Here is a 15116-nt window from a genome sequence, read left to right on the forward strand (position 1 = left end):
AGTTTCTTAAGAAGATGCACTGAAAGACAGTATGATCATGTACGCATAGTGTAGTTACAGTAAGTTTAAAAAAATAAGCTATACGTATTTTCAAAGGCTATTTTTGATCAATACATTTTCTTTGTTGTTCTTAACTCTTACGTGTATAAGTTACGACTTACGACTTATGAGTTACGACTTAGCAACAATAGGAAAATACCTGTCCCATTGTGACAACAGTTGAAAACCACTGATCTAAAATATCAGGAAAATCCTTTTTGGTACGCTTAACTTGTCAAATGCGCTTTGTACTTTCACTTTCTTCCCTTTTAAAAGACATTCCCAAATGAAATCTGTATTTTTCAATGCAATTTGTAACACAAGAGAAGTTAAACCTTAAGGGTCAGGGACAAATTTTAATGTTGAACAAGGGAGGCCAGGCCAAGCCAGGCCATGCCAGGCCAAATCAAGCCAGGCCAAGCCAAACAAAGGCAGATCAAGGCAGGCCAAGCCAAGGCAGGCCAAGCCAGGCCAATACAGACCAAGCCAAGGCAGGCCAAACCAAGCCAGGCCAAGCCAAACAAAGGCAGAACAAGTCAGGCCAAGCCAAGGCAGGCCAAGTCAGGCCAAGCCAAGCCAAGGCAGGCCAAGCCAAACAAAGGCAGATCAAGTCAGACAAAGCCAGGCCAAACCAAGGCAGGCCAAGCCAGGCCAAACCAAACCAAACCAAGCCAAGCCAAGCCAAGCCAAGCCAAGGCAGGCTAAGCAGAGCCAAGGCAGCCAATCCAAGGTAGGCCAAGCCAGGCCAACCCAAGGTAGGCCAAGTCAGGCAAAGGCAGCCCAAAGCAGGCCAAGCCAAGGCAGGCCAAGCCAGGGCAAGTTAGGCAGAGCCAAGCCAAGGCAGGCCAAGCCAAGGCAGACCAAGCCAGGCAAAGCCAAGGCAGGCCAAGCCAAGGCAAGGCAGGCCGAGCCAGGCCAAGCCATGCCAATGCAGGCCAAGCCAAGGCAGGCCAGGCCAAGCCAAGGCAGGTCAAGTCAGGCCAGGCAAAGCCAAGGCAGGCCAAGCAAAGGCAGGCCAAGGCCGGCCAGGCCAAGGCAGGCTAAGCCAAGCCTGGCGAAGTCCTGCCAAGCCAATGCAGGCAAAGCCAGGCCAGGCCAAGCAAAGCCAGGCCAAGCCAGGCCAAGCCAGGCCAAGCCAGGCCAATGCATGCAAAGCCAAGCCAGCCCATGCAAGACCAAGCCAAGGCAGACCAAGCCAAGCCAGGCAAAGCCAGAGCAAGCCAAGCTAAGCCAAGCCAAGGCAGACCAAGCCAGCCCAAGCCAAGCCAGGCAAAGCCAGGCCAAGGCATGCCAAGCCAAGGCAGGCAAAGCCAGGCGTAGCCAAGCCAGGCAAAGCCAGACAAAGCCAGACAAAGCCAGGCAAAGCCAGACCAAGCCAGGCCAAGCCAAGCCAAGGCAGGCCAAGCCAGGCCAAGCCAAGGCAGGCCAAGCAGAGCCAAGGCAGGCAGAGCCAACCCAAGGTAGGCCAAGCCAAGGTAGGCCAAAGCAGGCCAAGCCAAGGCAGGCCAAGCCAAAGCAGACCAAGCCAGGCAAAGCCAAGGCAGTCCGAGCCAAGCCAAAGCAGGCCGAGCCAGGCCAAGCCAGGCCAAGGCAAGGTAGGCCAAGTCAGGCAAAGGCAGGCCAAAGCAGGCCAAGCCAAGGCAGACCAAGCCAGGCAAAGCCAAGGCAGTCCGAGCCAAGCCAAGGCAGGCCGAGCCAGGCAAGGCATGCCAAGCCAGGTCAAGGCATGCCAAGCCAGGCCAAGCCAGGCCAAGGCAAGGTAGGCCAAGTCAGGAAAAGGCAGGCCAAAGCAGGCCAAGCCAAGGCAGACCAAGCCAGGCAAAGCCATGGCAGTCCGAGCCAAGCCAAGGCAGGCCGAGCCAGGCCAAGGCATGCCAAGCCAGGTCAAGGCATGCCAAGCCAGGCCAAATCATGCCAATGCAGGCCAATGCAGGCCAAGGCAGGCCAAGGCAGGCCAGGCCAAGCCAAGGCAGGTCAAGTCAGGCCAGGCCAAGCCAAGGCAGGCCAAGCCATGCCAAGCCAATGCAGGCAAAGCCAGGCCAGGCCAAACAAAGCTAGGCCAAGTCAGGCAAAGCCAGGCCGAGCCAGGCCAGACAAGACCAAGCCAAGGCAGACCAAGCCAGACCAAGCCAGGCCAAGCCAGGCCAAGCCAGGCCAAGCCAGGCCAAGCCAAGCTAAGCCAAGCCAAGGCATGCCAAGCCAGGCCAGGCAAAGTCAGGCCTAACCAAGCCAGGCAAAGCCAGACCAAGCCAGGCCAAGACAAGCCAAGGCAGGCCAAGCCAGACCAAGGCATGCCAAGCCAAGCCATTCCAGGCCAGGCCGGGCCAAACCAAACCAAGCAAAGGCAGGTAAAGTCAGGCCAAGCCAAGGCAGCCCAAGCCAGGCCAAGGCAGGCCAAGCCAAGCAAAGGCAGGCCAAGTCAGGCCAAGCCAGGACAATGCAGGCCAAGCCAAGGCAGGCAGGCAGACCCAAACCAAGCCAAGGCAGGTTAAACAAATCTAGGCCAAGCCAGGCCAAGACAGGCCAAACCAGGCCAATGCAGGCCAAGCCAAGGTATGCCAAGCCAGGCCAAGGTAGGCCAACCCAAACCAGGCCAAGCCAAGCCAAGGCAGGCCAAGCCAAGCCAGGGCAAGCCAAGCCAAGGCAGTTTTCACCTGTTAAACAGCGAAAGACTGTAGGCTCATCAAGCAGATTACAAAAACAGGAACAAGGCTGCAGTGGATATAAAAAGTATACACACCCCTGTGCAAATGTCAGGTTTTTGTGAATTTTGACCAATATAAATAATTTGTAAACTTTTTCCACCATTAATGTGACCTAGAATTTGTAACTTTTGAAAGGGCTTTGCACTTGTCCAGCAGCACTGGTGTCAACCTATGGCCTGGGGTCCATTTGGGGGCCATCCCTCATTATTGTGTGACCTGCTTTTTCTCAATGTAAAATTTGAGAAGGCTTCGTTTTCACTTGTCCAACAGCAGTGGTGTCCTACCTATGTCCTGGGGGCCATTTGGCAGCCGTCCTCCATTTTTGTATGGCCCGCTTTTTCTCAATACACGGCTTTGCACGTCTGACAGCAGTGGTGTTTAACCTACGGCCCAGGAGTCATTTGCAGTCGGTCCTCCCATTTTGTGCGGCCGGACGTTTTTGTAACATTTGCATGGGTCATACTTTTGCACTTGTCCTGCAGCATGGTGTCTAACCTACTGTCTGGGGGCAATTTGTGGCCCTTCATCGTGCCAATACCCCAACCTGCCAGGACCTTAAACTGCCCTTACCCCAACGTGGCTGGGGTGCGAGGGCCCGATTATAGCTGCTCACAGCTCTAGTTTATTTTGTTTTTGAAAAGTACATAAACATTCACCCCTTGTCTTCCCGGTCTTATACAAAAGGGTATGTTTATTGCTCTATTTGGCATTTACTGTATCTGGGGTGAGGCTTTTACACAAACACGTAGAAAAAACAAACAAACCAGCATGTATTGCAGCCTTGGTGAGGCAGGGCTCCAAGGCTACAACAACAGTTGTGTACGTCCATCACATAAAACTAACGCACTCTCTCAAAACAGCAGCTCATATAGCTTTCATCCGTTGGCTGAAATACTCAGATCATCCGTTGGCTGAAATACTCAGATATATGACAAGTGTTTTACGATAGGGCCTTCAAAGAAGTGTTTTTCAGTGACTGTTGGCAAATTGTCAATCAAGGTAGGTTTTGACATCAATATTCATCATCTAATTTAAGGTTTTCCACTTATATTGTAGTTCAAGATTTAGTCTGGACGCTAATGTAACAAATAGTGTATATAATGTATAACGATTTTGAATAAGGTAATTTTACAGAAATTGTAATCAAATCTAATTGACTTCAACTTTAAATTGTGAATATAGCAAACAAACAAACAAACAAACATTTTAATCCAGAAATTAGGATAGAATATCATTACGGTGGATAATGAAGATGATGATACTGTTTTAAGTCACCTGACTCTATTAGTTTGTGTGGGTTTTAGCAGGAAAAAAAACATTAATAGTGATGTCCAACTTCGGGGTTTGTGTGGGTCAATGAATACATTTTGTAGAATGATTTTTTTTTCTCCACATGGTAAAGGGCTTCACTCTCTGAGTACTGAATACTGTGTTATTATCAGTAAACCTATGGGAAACTTATTTCCTGTGCAATTTCAAACTCCCTCTCAAAATAGAAAAAAGTTTTTACTAAATTCAGGCTGAATATAAGCATCATTTTTACCACAAATTGATTGGTCTGAATAATTGATGGAATACATTCTGATACCACATCAGAATTCTATTTCGTAGAATGGCCCATCATTTAACATTAAACTACCACAGAGTATAGTACAGTATAGATAAAAGAGAAAAAATACAAATGTCAAAATCTGGTTAAAACATCTTGGTGAATACGGTTGTATAAATATTAACACACCTTGGTGAATACAGTATTACAGTATACTCAGTGTTTCTGCAGTCATCTGGGAGACCCTAGCAAATAAGACATTACAGCACAAACAGAAACATTTGTTAATGCCCAATGTGGTTCTGCCTAATGTAGCTGTGAAGTGTTATTAAGCGCATATAGTAATTATAAAAATCTCAGTGCTTTAATGCGCATAGTAAATTAATTAAATGAAAGCAAAACAAGGGTGGCTAGGGCAGATGTGTTGCTTAGTGCGTGCTGTCTTCTTGTGGATTTGATTAAGTTTCACTAACTCAAGTAGTGAAAGAGCACTCTCATCAATGCTGGGTCGCACAGGCATTAGTGTTTTATCATAGCTGTCAGGAAAAAACAAAAACAAAATAGAAATCCTTTTAAAGTCCTTTGATACGCTCCAGTTTGCTGTTCATTTCTGGTCTCATTTTAAGTTAAAAAAAAACATCAGCTACACTATTGCAGCCTGTTTCCTAGCATCTTATGTGACACACTTCTATCGATAAAAGTGAGTGAGAAATGCTATAGGCTTCAAAACTTTCACTCAAACAATGCTGACGTTTGTATTAGGCAGTGTAGGAGGATTTATTATCTAAATGATGAGGCTATTCAAAATATCATGTCAGCCTTTGTAAAATCAGCTATGTCATCCTTCATATAATAAAAGCATATTTAGAAAAAATGAAAATACAATACCCGCACCCCTCGTGAGGGCAAGTGGAATAGAGAATGGATGGATGGATGGATGGACATTTGTTAGAAGGCAAGTCATGGTTTGTACTCAACACACTTGCTCGTCTTTCTGCAGGTGACAAGAAAGGACACATTTGAAAACATACAAGGTCACATTAAAACATTCTCAGGGAGGAAACCATCTGGCCAAAGAAAACAATTTCAAAATCAAATCAAATCAAACAATCAAAATCACAAGACTGCAAGAAAAAGATTAGGTGGGAAGATATTTTGTGATAGGCGCCAAGTGGGCAGAGATGGAGTCACCTTGAGTATCCTTGAGGGGTTTCCCGACATTTCACACTGTCTTTGGGTGGTCGCCATTCCCTGATGACGTTATCAAATAGCCCAACCGCCCTGAGCTGTTACACTTAGCTATTTGCAACAAAGACACATTGCTGATATAAACCTTTATTATGACACAGCAATACTGAAAACCCAAAATATATCGTTATTTTCCAATATCACAATGACATCAGAGGACAAGATAAGCATCTTTGTTGTTTTTTGTTTTCATCTTCAGGACCTTATAAAGAGCTACTGTCTTGCCTGACCATGAACACCTCAATGAACGAGTCGGACTGCCCAGAGTTGAGTTTTCCTGTCTCTGTCTTCTTCACCATCGGGGTATTCAGTCTGATGGAGAATCTCTTGGTTGTAGTGGCTGTCATATACAACAGAAACCTCCACTCGCCTATGTACTGCTTCATGTGCAGCCTGGCAGGCTTCAACACCGTAGCCAGCCTCACTAAAATGTGTGAGAACGTCCTGCTTGTTTTTGCAGATAAGGGGCAACTGGAGAAGGAAGGTTTCTCTGAGACAAAGCTTGATGATGTGATCGACTCGCTGCTCTGTATGTCCTTTATGGGTTCAATTTTCAGTTTCCTGGCCATTGCTGTTGACCGGTATGTATATACTGTAGATGTCAGGATTTGCACACAGTCACAAAGCTTAAAATTGTATTTCAACTCGACAGTGTGGGCAAATCACAGGGCAATAATGGAATAACTGTTGCTTCTTTGTTGTTTGTGTCTGCGCATACGTCATATCAAAAGCTCTTCGAAATGCAAATATTTACACTGCTCAAAAAACTCCGAGGTTGTGTTTGGAATCATTCATTTGTTCCGTGCTCCTAATCAAAATTTAGGGATTTTTATATAGTGGACTATAGAGTTCACTCATCAATTAAATAAAAACTTTTTTCCGAACATTACTCAGGCGTGTCATTACTGGTACACAACACACTGGATCAGTTACAACATACTGGGTCAACGTCAGCTGGTAGATCTTTTGCAATAAATATTACATAAATAAATAAATAACATTATATTGCTTTAAGATGAATGTGATTAACAGAATTAGTTCAAACAAAACATTTTATGTCCAACCCGTGTTGCAATGTGTTCCCCTACTTATTCATTTATCTTCCGTTCCGCTTATCCTCACGAGGGTCGCGGGCGTGCTGGAGCCTATGCCAGCTATCTTCTGGTGGGGTACACCCTGAACTCGTCGCCAGCCAATCGCAGGGCACATAGAAACAAACAACAACTTAATATAGGATATATTGCTTTCCAAGTTGATCATTACTTTTCAAGATGCATTGTGGGCATCAACGAGGGTACTCTAACATTTGAATAACACGACAAAGTGGTGAACTCAATCTAAAGAGTGGATAGGGAACTCAGCCCAAGTCAGTCACACTTCTGGGATATGAACCTGATATGTTAGGAAGCAAAACTGATCCTGAATCAATTTCACCTGGTGTTGTGCAAATGTGAGGCTATTAGGAAGACAACCTCGAGAAAAGAATGATGAAAGCCAGGTAATTTTTGGTCACTTTCGTTTTGCCAGTGCCCTTTCCAATAGAGGTAGGATGAGGAAGTGTTTGCAACACACAGAGGTTGCTCAGGTAGTGCAGCTCAGCCAGGATGGCACATCAATTCATGCTGCCTGATTGGCATTTGCCAGAGAACAACAGAATTGGCAAATTCAACATTTGCGCCCCTTGCTCTTTACGGATGAAAGCAGGTTGACACTGAGCACATGTGAAAGACGTGACAGCGTCTGGCGATGCGTGGAGAATGTTTTGATGCCTGTGACATCCTACAGTATAACCAGTTTGGTGATGGGCCAGTGATAGTCTGGGGAGGCATATCTTTAAAGGGCCAATCAAACCTCCGTGTGCAAGCCCGACCTCCGTGTGCAAGCCACACCAGCAAACCCCGACTGCTATTAGGTACAGAGATGAGCTCCTCAGACCCCTTATCAGACCATATGCTGGTGCAGTGGACCCTGGGTTCCTTCTGATGCTCGTTCCTGCATGACGTAGGCATTTATGCTATTGACTGACCTGCCAGTTCCCTCGACCCGAATCCAATCGAGCACGTCTGGAACATCATGTCTCATTCCATCCACTGCCGCCACGTCGCACCACAGACTGTCCAGGAGTTGACTGAGGCCCTGATTTAATTCAGCCATCCATCCATCATGTTCTCAGGCGCATGCCCAAACCTGGTATGGAATGCATACAGGCACGTGCAGGTCACACACACTAGTGGGCCTCATTCTGAATTGTCTTGAGGAATTTCCACACAAGTTGGATCAGCCTATGAGCTGGTTTTTCCGCTATTTTGAGTATGATTCTAAATCCAGACCTTGATGGGTTAATGATTTAGATTTTCATGATCATGCTACTGTTATTTTATTGTCAGCGCAATCCGCAATTAAATGAATATAAGTTGTAAACTGGAATATATCATTCATTTACAAACCCAATTCCATAGAAGTTGGGACGTTGCATTAAACATAAATAAAAACGGAATACAATGATTTACAAATCATGTTCAAAGAAAGAATACTTCGAGGAGTTGATGAATGAGGAAAATGAGAGCGAAGGGAGCGTAGAAGAGGCAAGTGTGGTGGACCAGGAAGCCGCAATGATTAGTAAGGGGGAAGTTATAAAGGCATTAATGAGGATGAAAAATGGAAAGGCAGTTGGTCCAGATGACATTCCTGTGGAGGTATGGAAGCTTCTAGGAGAGGTGGCTGTGGAGTTTTTGACCAGTTTGTTCAATAGAATTCTAGCGCGTGAGAAGATGCCTGAGGAATGGAGGAAAAGTGTGCTGGTGCCCATTTGTAAGAACAAGGGTGATGTGCACAGCTGTGGGAACTATAGAGTAATAAAGTTGATGAGCCACACAATGAACTTATGGGAAAGAGTAGTGGAGGCTAGACTCAGGACAGAAGTGAGTATTTGCAAGCAACAGTATGGTTTCATGCCTAGAAAGAGTACCACAGATGCATTATTTTCCTTGAGGATGTTGATGGAAAAGTACAGAGAAGGTCAGAAGGAGCTACATTGTGTCTTTGTAGATCTAGAGAAAGCCTATGACCGAGTACCCAGAGAGGAACTGTGGTACTGCATGCGGACGTCTGGAGTGGCAGAGAAGTATGTTAGAATTATACAGGACGTGGAGTTTGCATGTTCTCCCCGTGCCTGCGTGGGTTTTCTCCGGGCACTCCGGTTTCCTCCCACATCCCAAAAACATGCATTAATTGGAGACTCTAAATTGCCCATAGGTGTGACTGTGAGTGCAAATGGTTGTTGGTTTGTATGTGCCCTGCGATTGGCTGGCAACCAATTCAGGGTGTACCCCGCCTCCTGCCCGATGACAGCTGGGATAGGCTCCAGCATGCCCGCGACCCTAGTGAGGAGAAGCGGATCATAAAATGGATGGATGGATGTACGAGGGTAGCAGAACAGTGGTGAGGTGTGCTGTAGGTGTGAGAGAGCATTTTAGGGTGGAGGTGGGACTGCATCAGGGATCAGCCCTGAGCCCCTCCTTGTTTGCAGTGGTGATGTATAGGCTGACAGATGAGGTTAGACTGGAATCCCCGTGGACCATGATGTTTGCTGATGACATTGTGATCTGCAGTGAAAGCAGGGAGCAGGTGGAGGAACAGTTAGAAAGATGGAAGCATGCACTGGAAAGCAGAGGAATGAAGATTAGCCGAAGTCAGACAGAATATATGTGCATGAATGAGAGGGGTGGTGGGGGAAGAGTGAGGCGACAGGGAGAAGAGATAGCAAGGGTGGAGGACTTTAAATGCTTGGGATCAACCGTCCAGAGCAATGGTGAGTGTGGTCAGGAAGTGAAGAAATGGGTCCATGCAGGTTGGAACGTGTGGAGGAAGGTGTCAGGTGTGTTATGTGACAGAAGAGTCTCTGCTCGGATGAAGGGAAAAGTTTATAAAACAGTGGTGAGGCCAACCATGGTGTACGGATTAGAGACAGTGGCACTGAAGAGACAACAGGAAGCAGAGCTGGAGGTGGTGGAAATGAAGATGTTGAGGTTCGCTCTTGGAGTGACCAGGTTGGATAAAATTAGAAATGAGCTCATCAGAGGGACAGCCGAGGTTCGATGTTTTGGAGACAAAGTTCGAGAGAGCAGACTTCGATGTTTTGGACACGTCCAGAGGAGAAATATTGAGTACATTGGTACAAAGGATGATGAGGATGGAGCTGCCAGGCAAGAGAGCTAGAGGAAGACCAAATAGAAGGTTGATGGATGTCGTGATGGAAGACATGAGGGCAGTTGGTGTTCGAGAGGAGGATTCAGGAGATAGGCTTACATGAAAAAAAGGAAAAGATGGGGCGAGGTTCACCTCCTTGTGAACAAGTGCATGAGAAAATAGTCGAACAGTTTAAGGCAAAGTTCCTCTATGTACAATTGTAAGGAATTTAGACATTTCATCATCTACGGTCCATAATATCATCAAAAGATTTAGAGAATCTCGAGAAATAACTGTATGTAAGCGGCAAGGCAGAAAACCAACATTGAATGCTCGTGACCTTCGATCCCTCAGGCGGCACTGAATCAAAAACTGACATCAATGTGTAAAGGGTATCACCACATGGGCTCAGGAACACCTCAGAAAACCAATGTCAGTAAATACAGCTCAGCGCTACATCCGTAAGTGCTACTTGAAACTCTACTTGGCCAAGGAAAGTTCAAAAGCCAGCATCTGTGATGGTATGGGGCTGTGTTAGTTCCAATGGCATGGGTAACTTACACATCTGTGAAGGCACCATTAATGCTGAAAGGTACATAAGGGTTTTGGAGAAACATATGCTGCCATCCAAGCGACGTCTTTTGCATGGGCGCCCCTGCTTATTTCAGCAGGACAATTCCAAACCACATTCTGCACGTGTTACAACAGCGTGGCTTCATAATAAAAGAGTGCGGGTACTAGACTGGCCTGCCTGCAGTCCAGACCTGGCTCCCATTGAAAATGTGTGGTGCATTATGAAGCGTAAAATACGACAACGGAGACCCCGGACTGTTGAACAGCTGAAGCTGTACATCAAGCAAGAATAGGAAAGAATTCCACCTACAAACTTCAACAATTAGTGTCCTCAGTTCCCAAACATTTATTGAAAGTTGTTAAAAGAAAATGTGATGTAACACAGTGGTAAAAATGACCCTGTCCCAGCTTTTTTGGAATGTGTTGCAGCCATAAAATTCCAAGTTAATGATTATTTGCTAAAAACAACAAAGTTGATCAGTTTGAACATTAAATATCTTGTCTTTGTAATTTATTCAATGAAATATAGGTTGAACATGATTTGCAAATCCTTGTATTCTGTTTTTATTTATGTTTGACACAACATCCCAACTTCATTGGAAATGGGGATGTATCAAGGTCTTGGATGTGGTTTTTTTCCCCTTAATTTTTTTGAGCAGTGTAAATTTTTAGCTGTAATTTTGGTTGAATTACAAACTGTACGACCTTTAGGGCATTCGACTTTGGACATGCCATTGCACCTTGTTTTATTATACTGTCTAATAATTTAGCCAGTAGTCATCATCTCAACAGCCAGAAACCATTTCTTTATTTACCTATTGTGAATTGTATGAGCTTCAGGGAAATTCAAACACTTATATTTCTACAAAATTTCTGATTCAGTCATCATTTCTTATAATTCAAACAGGTATTAATTCAATTATTTATAAGTAGCAGTATCGTAGTAGTAGTAATTTAACCATTTATGCCTCTTGTTGCAGATACGTCTCAATATTTCATGCACTTAGATACCACAACATTATGACAATGCGACGCACAGGGACCAGTTTAGGCATCATCTGGACAACATGTGGGGTGTCAGCTATGCTCATGGTGAGGTTCTTCGACTCCAAGTTCATCATGATCTGCTTTGTTGCCCTATTTCTTATCTGCTTTGCCGTTATCTGCTTCCTCTATGTTTATATGTTCATGCTGGCACGTATTCACGCCAGGAAGATTGATGCTCTGAACTCAGGTGGCAGTGAAAAATGTCGCCCGAGGTGGTGGGGTCGCAGTATGAGAGGAGCCTTAACACTTACTATCCTATTTGGAGCATTTGTTGTGTGTTGGGCACCATTTTTCCTCCACCTCATTATCATAGCATTGTGCTTGACTGACCCATATTGTGAGTGCTATCGATCATTCTTCCAGCTCCACGTACTGCTACTTATGAGCCACGCCCTTATTGACCCTGCTATCTACGCCTTCCGCAGCGCCGAGCTCAGGCACACGTTCAGAAAAATGCTTATTTGTTCATAAGAGATGCAGCCGTTTGTTTCAACTTGGACTGACAAAGGATCACATCCCAAAATTACATCGACAGGGGAGGAGTGACAGCCAGGGACTCGCAACATGCTGGAATAGTTGTCCTCCAGCCCCCCCAGTTCGACGCCCCTGACCACAGGGCACATATCGACAGACCCATCCCTTATCGTCCTGAACTGATAAGCAGTCAATTACACGACTGACACAAAGAGAGCATTTCACACCACAGTTAACGTATTTGTGGACTTCAACAGTAAACTGTGTATAGACAGAGTATGCCCAACTCGGGTGACAGGCGCCATGTTGGCTGCAAAGGGTGTGTGCGCACAAGCGTGCAGCTACTGCGCTTGCCAGTGCCAAGCAACTGTCGGCTGTTTAATACAACAACACACTCTTGCTTGTGTTGAATGCTAATCAAAGACAATTTTTTAAAAAAAAATTCAAAGTTAATCAAAAATGTATATGAATTACTTCGTTCCTGCTCCCCTAATTAAGCTCCATGCATCTGCACCAAACCTCTCAGATTTGCACTAATTGGAAATAGCTACCCTCGTGTATAAATTCAAGAATGTATTAATTTGACATCTCCGAGCACAGAGCTTTTATTAACTGATAAGCGCTACATGTATATAAGAATTATGTGGTTATCATTACTATACTTATTATCCCTGTTATTAATATTTATTCATTATTGAGAGTCAAGTGCACTTTTTAAATACTGACTTTTATAGGATGTGTAGTTTTGTATTAAACATTTTAGAACACTAATCATTCAACATTTTCTCCAAAAATCCATCCATCTATCCATCCATCCATCCATCCTGACAAGGTTCCTGACACAGGCCGGGTAGGACACAAAGGCCAAGACACAGTTGGTAAGAGGCGAAATGATAAAAATTATTATTTTTAAAAATTTCTTCGATTCATGCCACTGCAGTACTTATGCCCACAATCCTTAGATAGTGGAATTATATTAAAGAGACTGCCAAGCATTTTTACACAATATGGAAACATGTCAAAATTCAATTTTGCATTGATAATGGTAAAAAGTATTTGTACAAAACTTTAGATGAAAAAAAATGTTTTCATTGAAATGTATGCATTTCAATTTCTCATGTCACTATGAAATCAAAGCACAGAACAAATAAATTATTCAAGTTACAAAAGGAATCATGGAATCAATCTACAAACAAAAATGTACTCGAAACGTTTGACTCATTAAAGTAGTCACCTTGGGCAGATATAACAACTGAACACACTTACGGCATTATCTGTCAAATGTAAAATATAAAATAGAATGCAAATATTCTTCAGAAAGTTCTTCCCAACTCAGTTGCGAAAGTTCCCATAAATGCGTGTTACTATGTTGCTTTTGTATGTATGTTGCTTTTACTCCTTTGTCCAATTTGAAAGAAGGCAATCTTGGAATCCTCTGTGTACAAATATTTATGACAGCCACTAGATTTTTCCTCCTCACCTATAGGTTCGGCTGGATGAATTTTGATTATTATTATGATGATTATTATTATTTTTTTAAGAAAATGAAAACGTTTTGGGGTAAAGTATATCAGGTGGGGCAACCTATTCAGGTCAGTGGCAGTCAATCACTTTCTGCCACCCGGAGGTATTCTGGCGGCTATTGCTGACACATATTAAGAAATGGTCTATTACTGAATTATTATTTCTTTGGTAATATATGTATTTTCTGAAAAAGTCCCTCTTACTGAAATGATTTACTGCACATTAAATATTACATATGTACAACTAACATTCTGCATATTAACATTGTACTACACGCTGTTATATATTATCCATATTTGTACCTCTCGATTTGTACCCATTTTTCAAATATGATTTTCAATGTGCAATATTATGCATACAGTCCCCTCCAAAAGTATTGGAACGGCAAGGTCAATTCCTTTGTTTCTGTTGTTTAAACTAAACCAGCCATGCCCAAAGTCCGGCCGGTGGGCCAAATTCGGCCCGTGTCCAAATTTCCTCCGGCCCGAAGCATCATGTCATAAAATCAATAATATGTGGCCCGACAATACACACATACAAAAAAGTCTTGACAGGCTTGATGCAGTTATTGCAAGTAAGGGTTATGCCACCAAATATTAAATGTTATTCACTTGAAATTCATTTCATAATGTTCCAATACTTTTGGTCACTTGAAAAGTGAGTGGCTTCAAACAAAAGGTGCTCTGTCCTAACACATCTAGATGTAAATACCATGAAATGAAAGCTGGAATTCTGAACTTTTGTCTCATATTCATCTTTTCATCTGAAACCCAAATGTCTTAAGTATAAAACAAAAACAAAGGAATTAAACTTGCCGTTCCAATACCTTTGGAGTGGACTGTACATTTTTTGCATATCAACACTTTCATACACGGTACATACTGTGTGGATGATAATTCATTTTGGTATCATTATAAACAGAACAAAAATATAGGAAAAATACAGCACTTTTTATGCTCCCATTTTTCATGAGCTGAACTCAAAGATCTTCAATTTTTCTATGCACACAAACAGCCTATTTCTTCCAAATATCATTCACGAATCCTTCTAAATCTGTGTTGATGAGCACTTTTCCTTTGCCAAAATAAACCATCCACTTCGAAGGTGTGGGATATCAAGAGGGTGAGGTAAATGGCGGTCACCCCAGATATTGACTGGTTTTCGGATCCCACCCACCAATGCGTATAGAAAACCCCAACCTCCAAAGAGTAAAATTGCACATTTTCAAGGGGCCTTTTATTTGAGGAAAATGGTGGCAACACCACAACAATATTTGAGAGAAAAGTCTTTTGTGTATATATAAAAAGTCTTAGAACTTCAAGTTTAGCTCATGAAAAGTGGGAGCAAAAACAAAAGTGTTGCATTTATTTATTTTGTTCAGTCTATCACTGTCAATAATATTATACTCTACTTCCCCCTTTTGCTGTAATTGTCCCAATATTACTGTGACATAATTACACCATATTTATTACTTACCACATACCAACATGCAACATCTAAATCTTCAGGTTTTTTTCTTCCCGCTTGGGTGAGATTTCAATTGATTTAAATTGCCCATCAATGTTGGTCTTTGTACTTTCCTTTGTTTGTTTCTATATTATTGATATAACTGTATACCGGTTGTGTGAATATTGATGCTTTGACAATTTATTTTCCTTCACGAGATGAATAAAGTATCTATCCATCTTTGTATATACAGTATGTATGTATCTATCAATCTATCTATGGTGGACAGTGGATATGAGGTCCTTTTTAGGGCTGAGGACTTT

At 43.4% G+C, this 15116-nt stretch overlaps 1 protein-coding gene across 1 annotated transcript; it reads left to right on the forward strand.

The window, feature by feature from the left end:
• The first annotated feature begins 5772 nt into the window (after window positions 1-5772).
• mc2r (melanocortin 2 receptor) lies at window positions 5773-11820 on the forward strand. Its single transcript, XM_061673697.1, has 2 exons — window positions 5773-6122; window positions 11283-11820. Exons 1-2 carry the CDS (start codon window positions 5773-5775, stop codon window positions 11818-11820), a joined length of 888 nt encoding a protein of 295 aa, XP_061529681.1.
• The last annotated feature ends 3296 nt before the right edge of the window (window positions 11821-15116 follow it).

The sequence above is a fragment of the Phycodurus eques genome, chromosome 4, assembly GCF_024500275.1.
Source record: "Phycodurus eques isolate BA_2022a chromosome 4, UOR_Pequ_1.1, whole genome shotgun sequence".
Taxonomy (NCBI): Eukaryota; Metazoa; Chordata; class Actinopteri; order Syngnathiformes; family Syngnathidae; genus Phycodurus; species Phycodurus eques.

Excerpts from the sequence above, each read along its gene's own strand:
- mc2r (XM_061673697.1), top strand. The coding sequence starts at position 5,773 with ATGAACACCTCAATGAACGAGTCGGACTGCCCAGAGTTGAGTTTTCCT. Across the intron at positions 6,123-11,282 it reads CTGGCCATTGCTGTTGACCG|ATACGTCTCAATATTTCATG; the intron begins GTATGTATATAC and ends CTCTTGTTGCAG.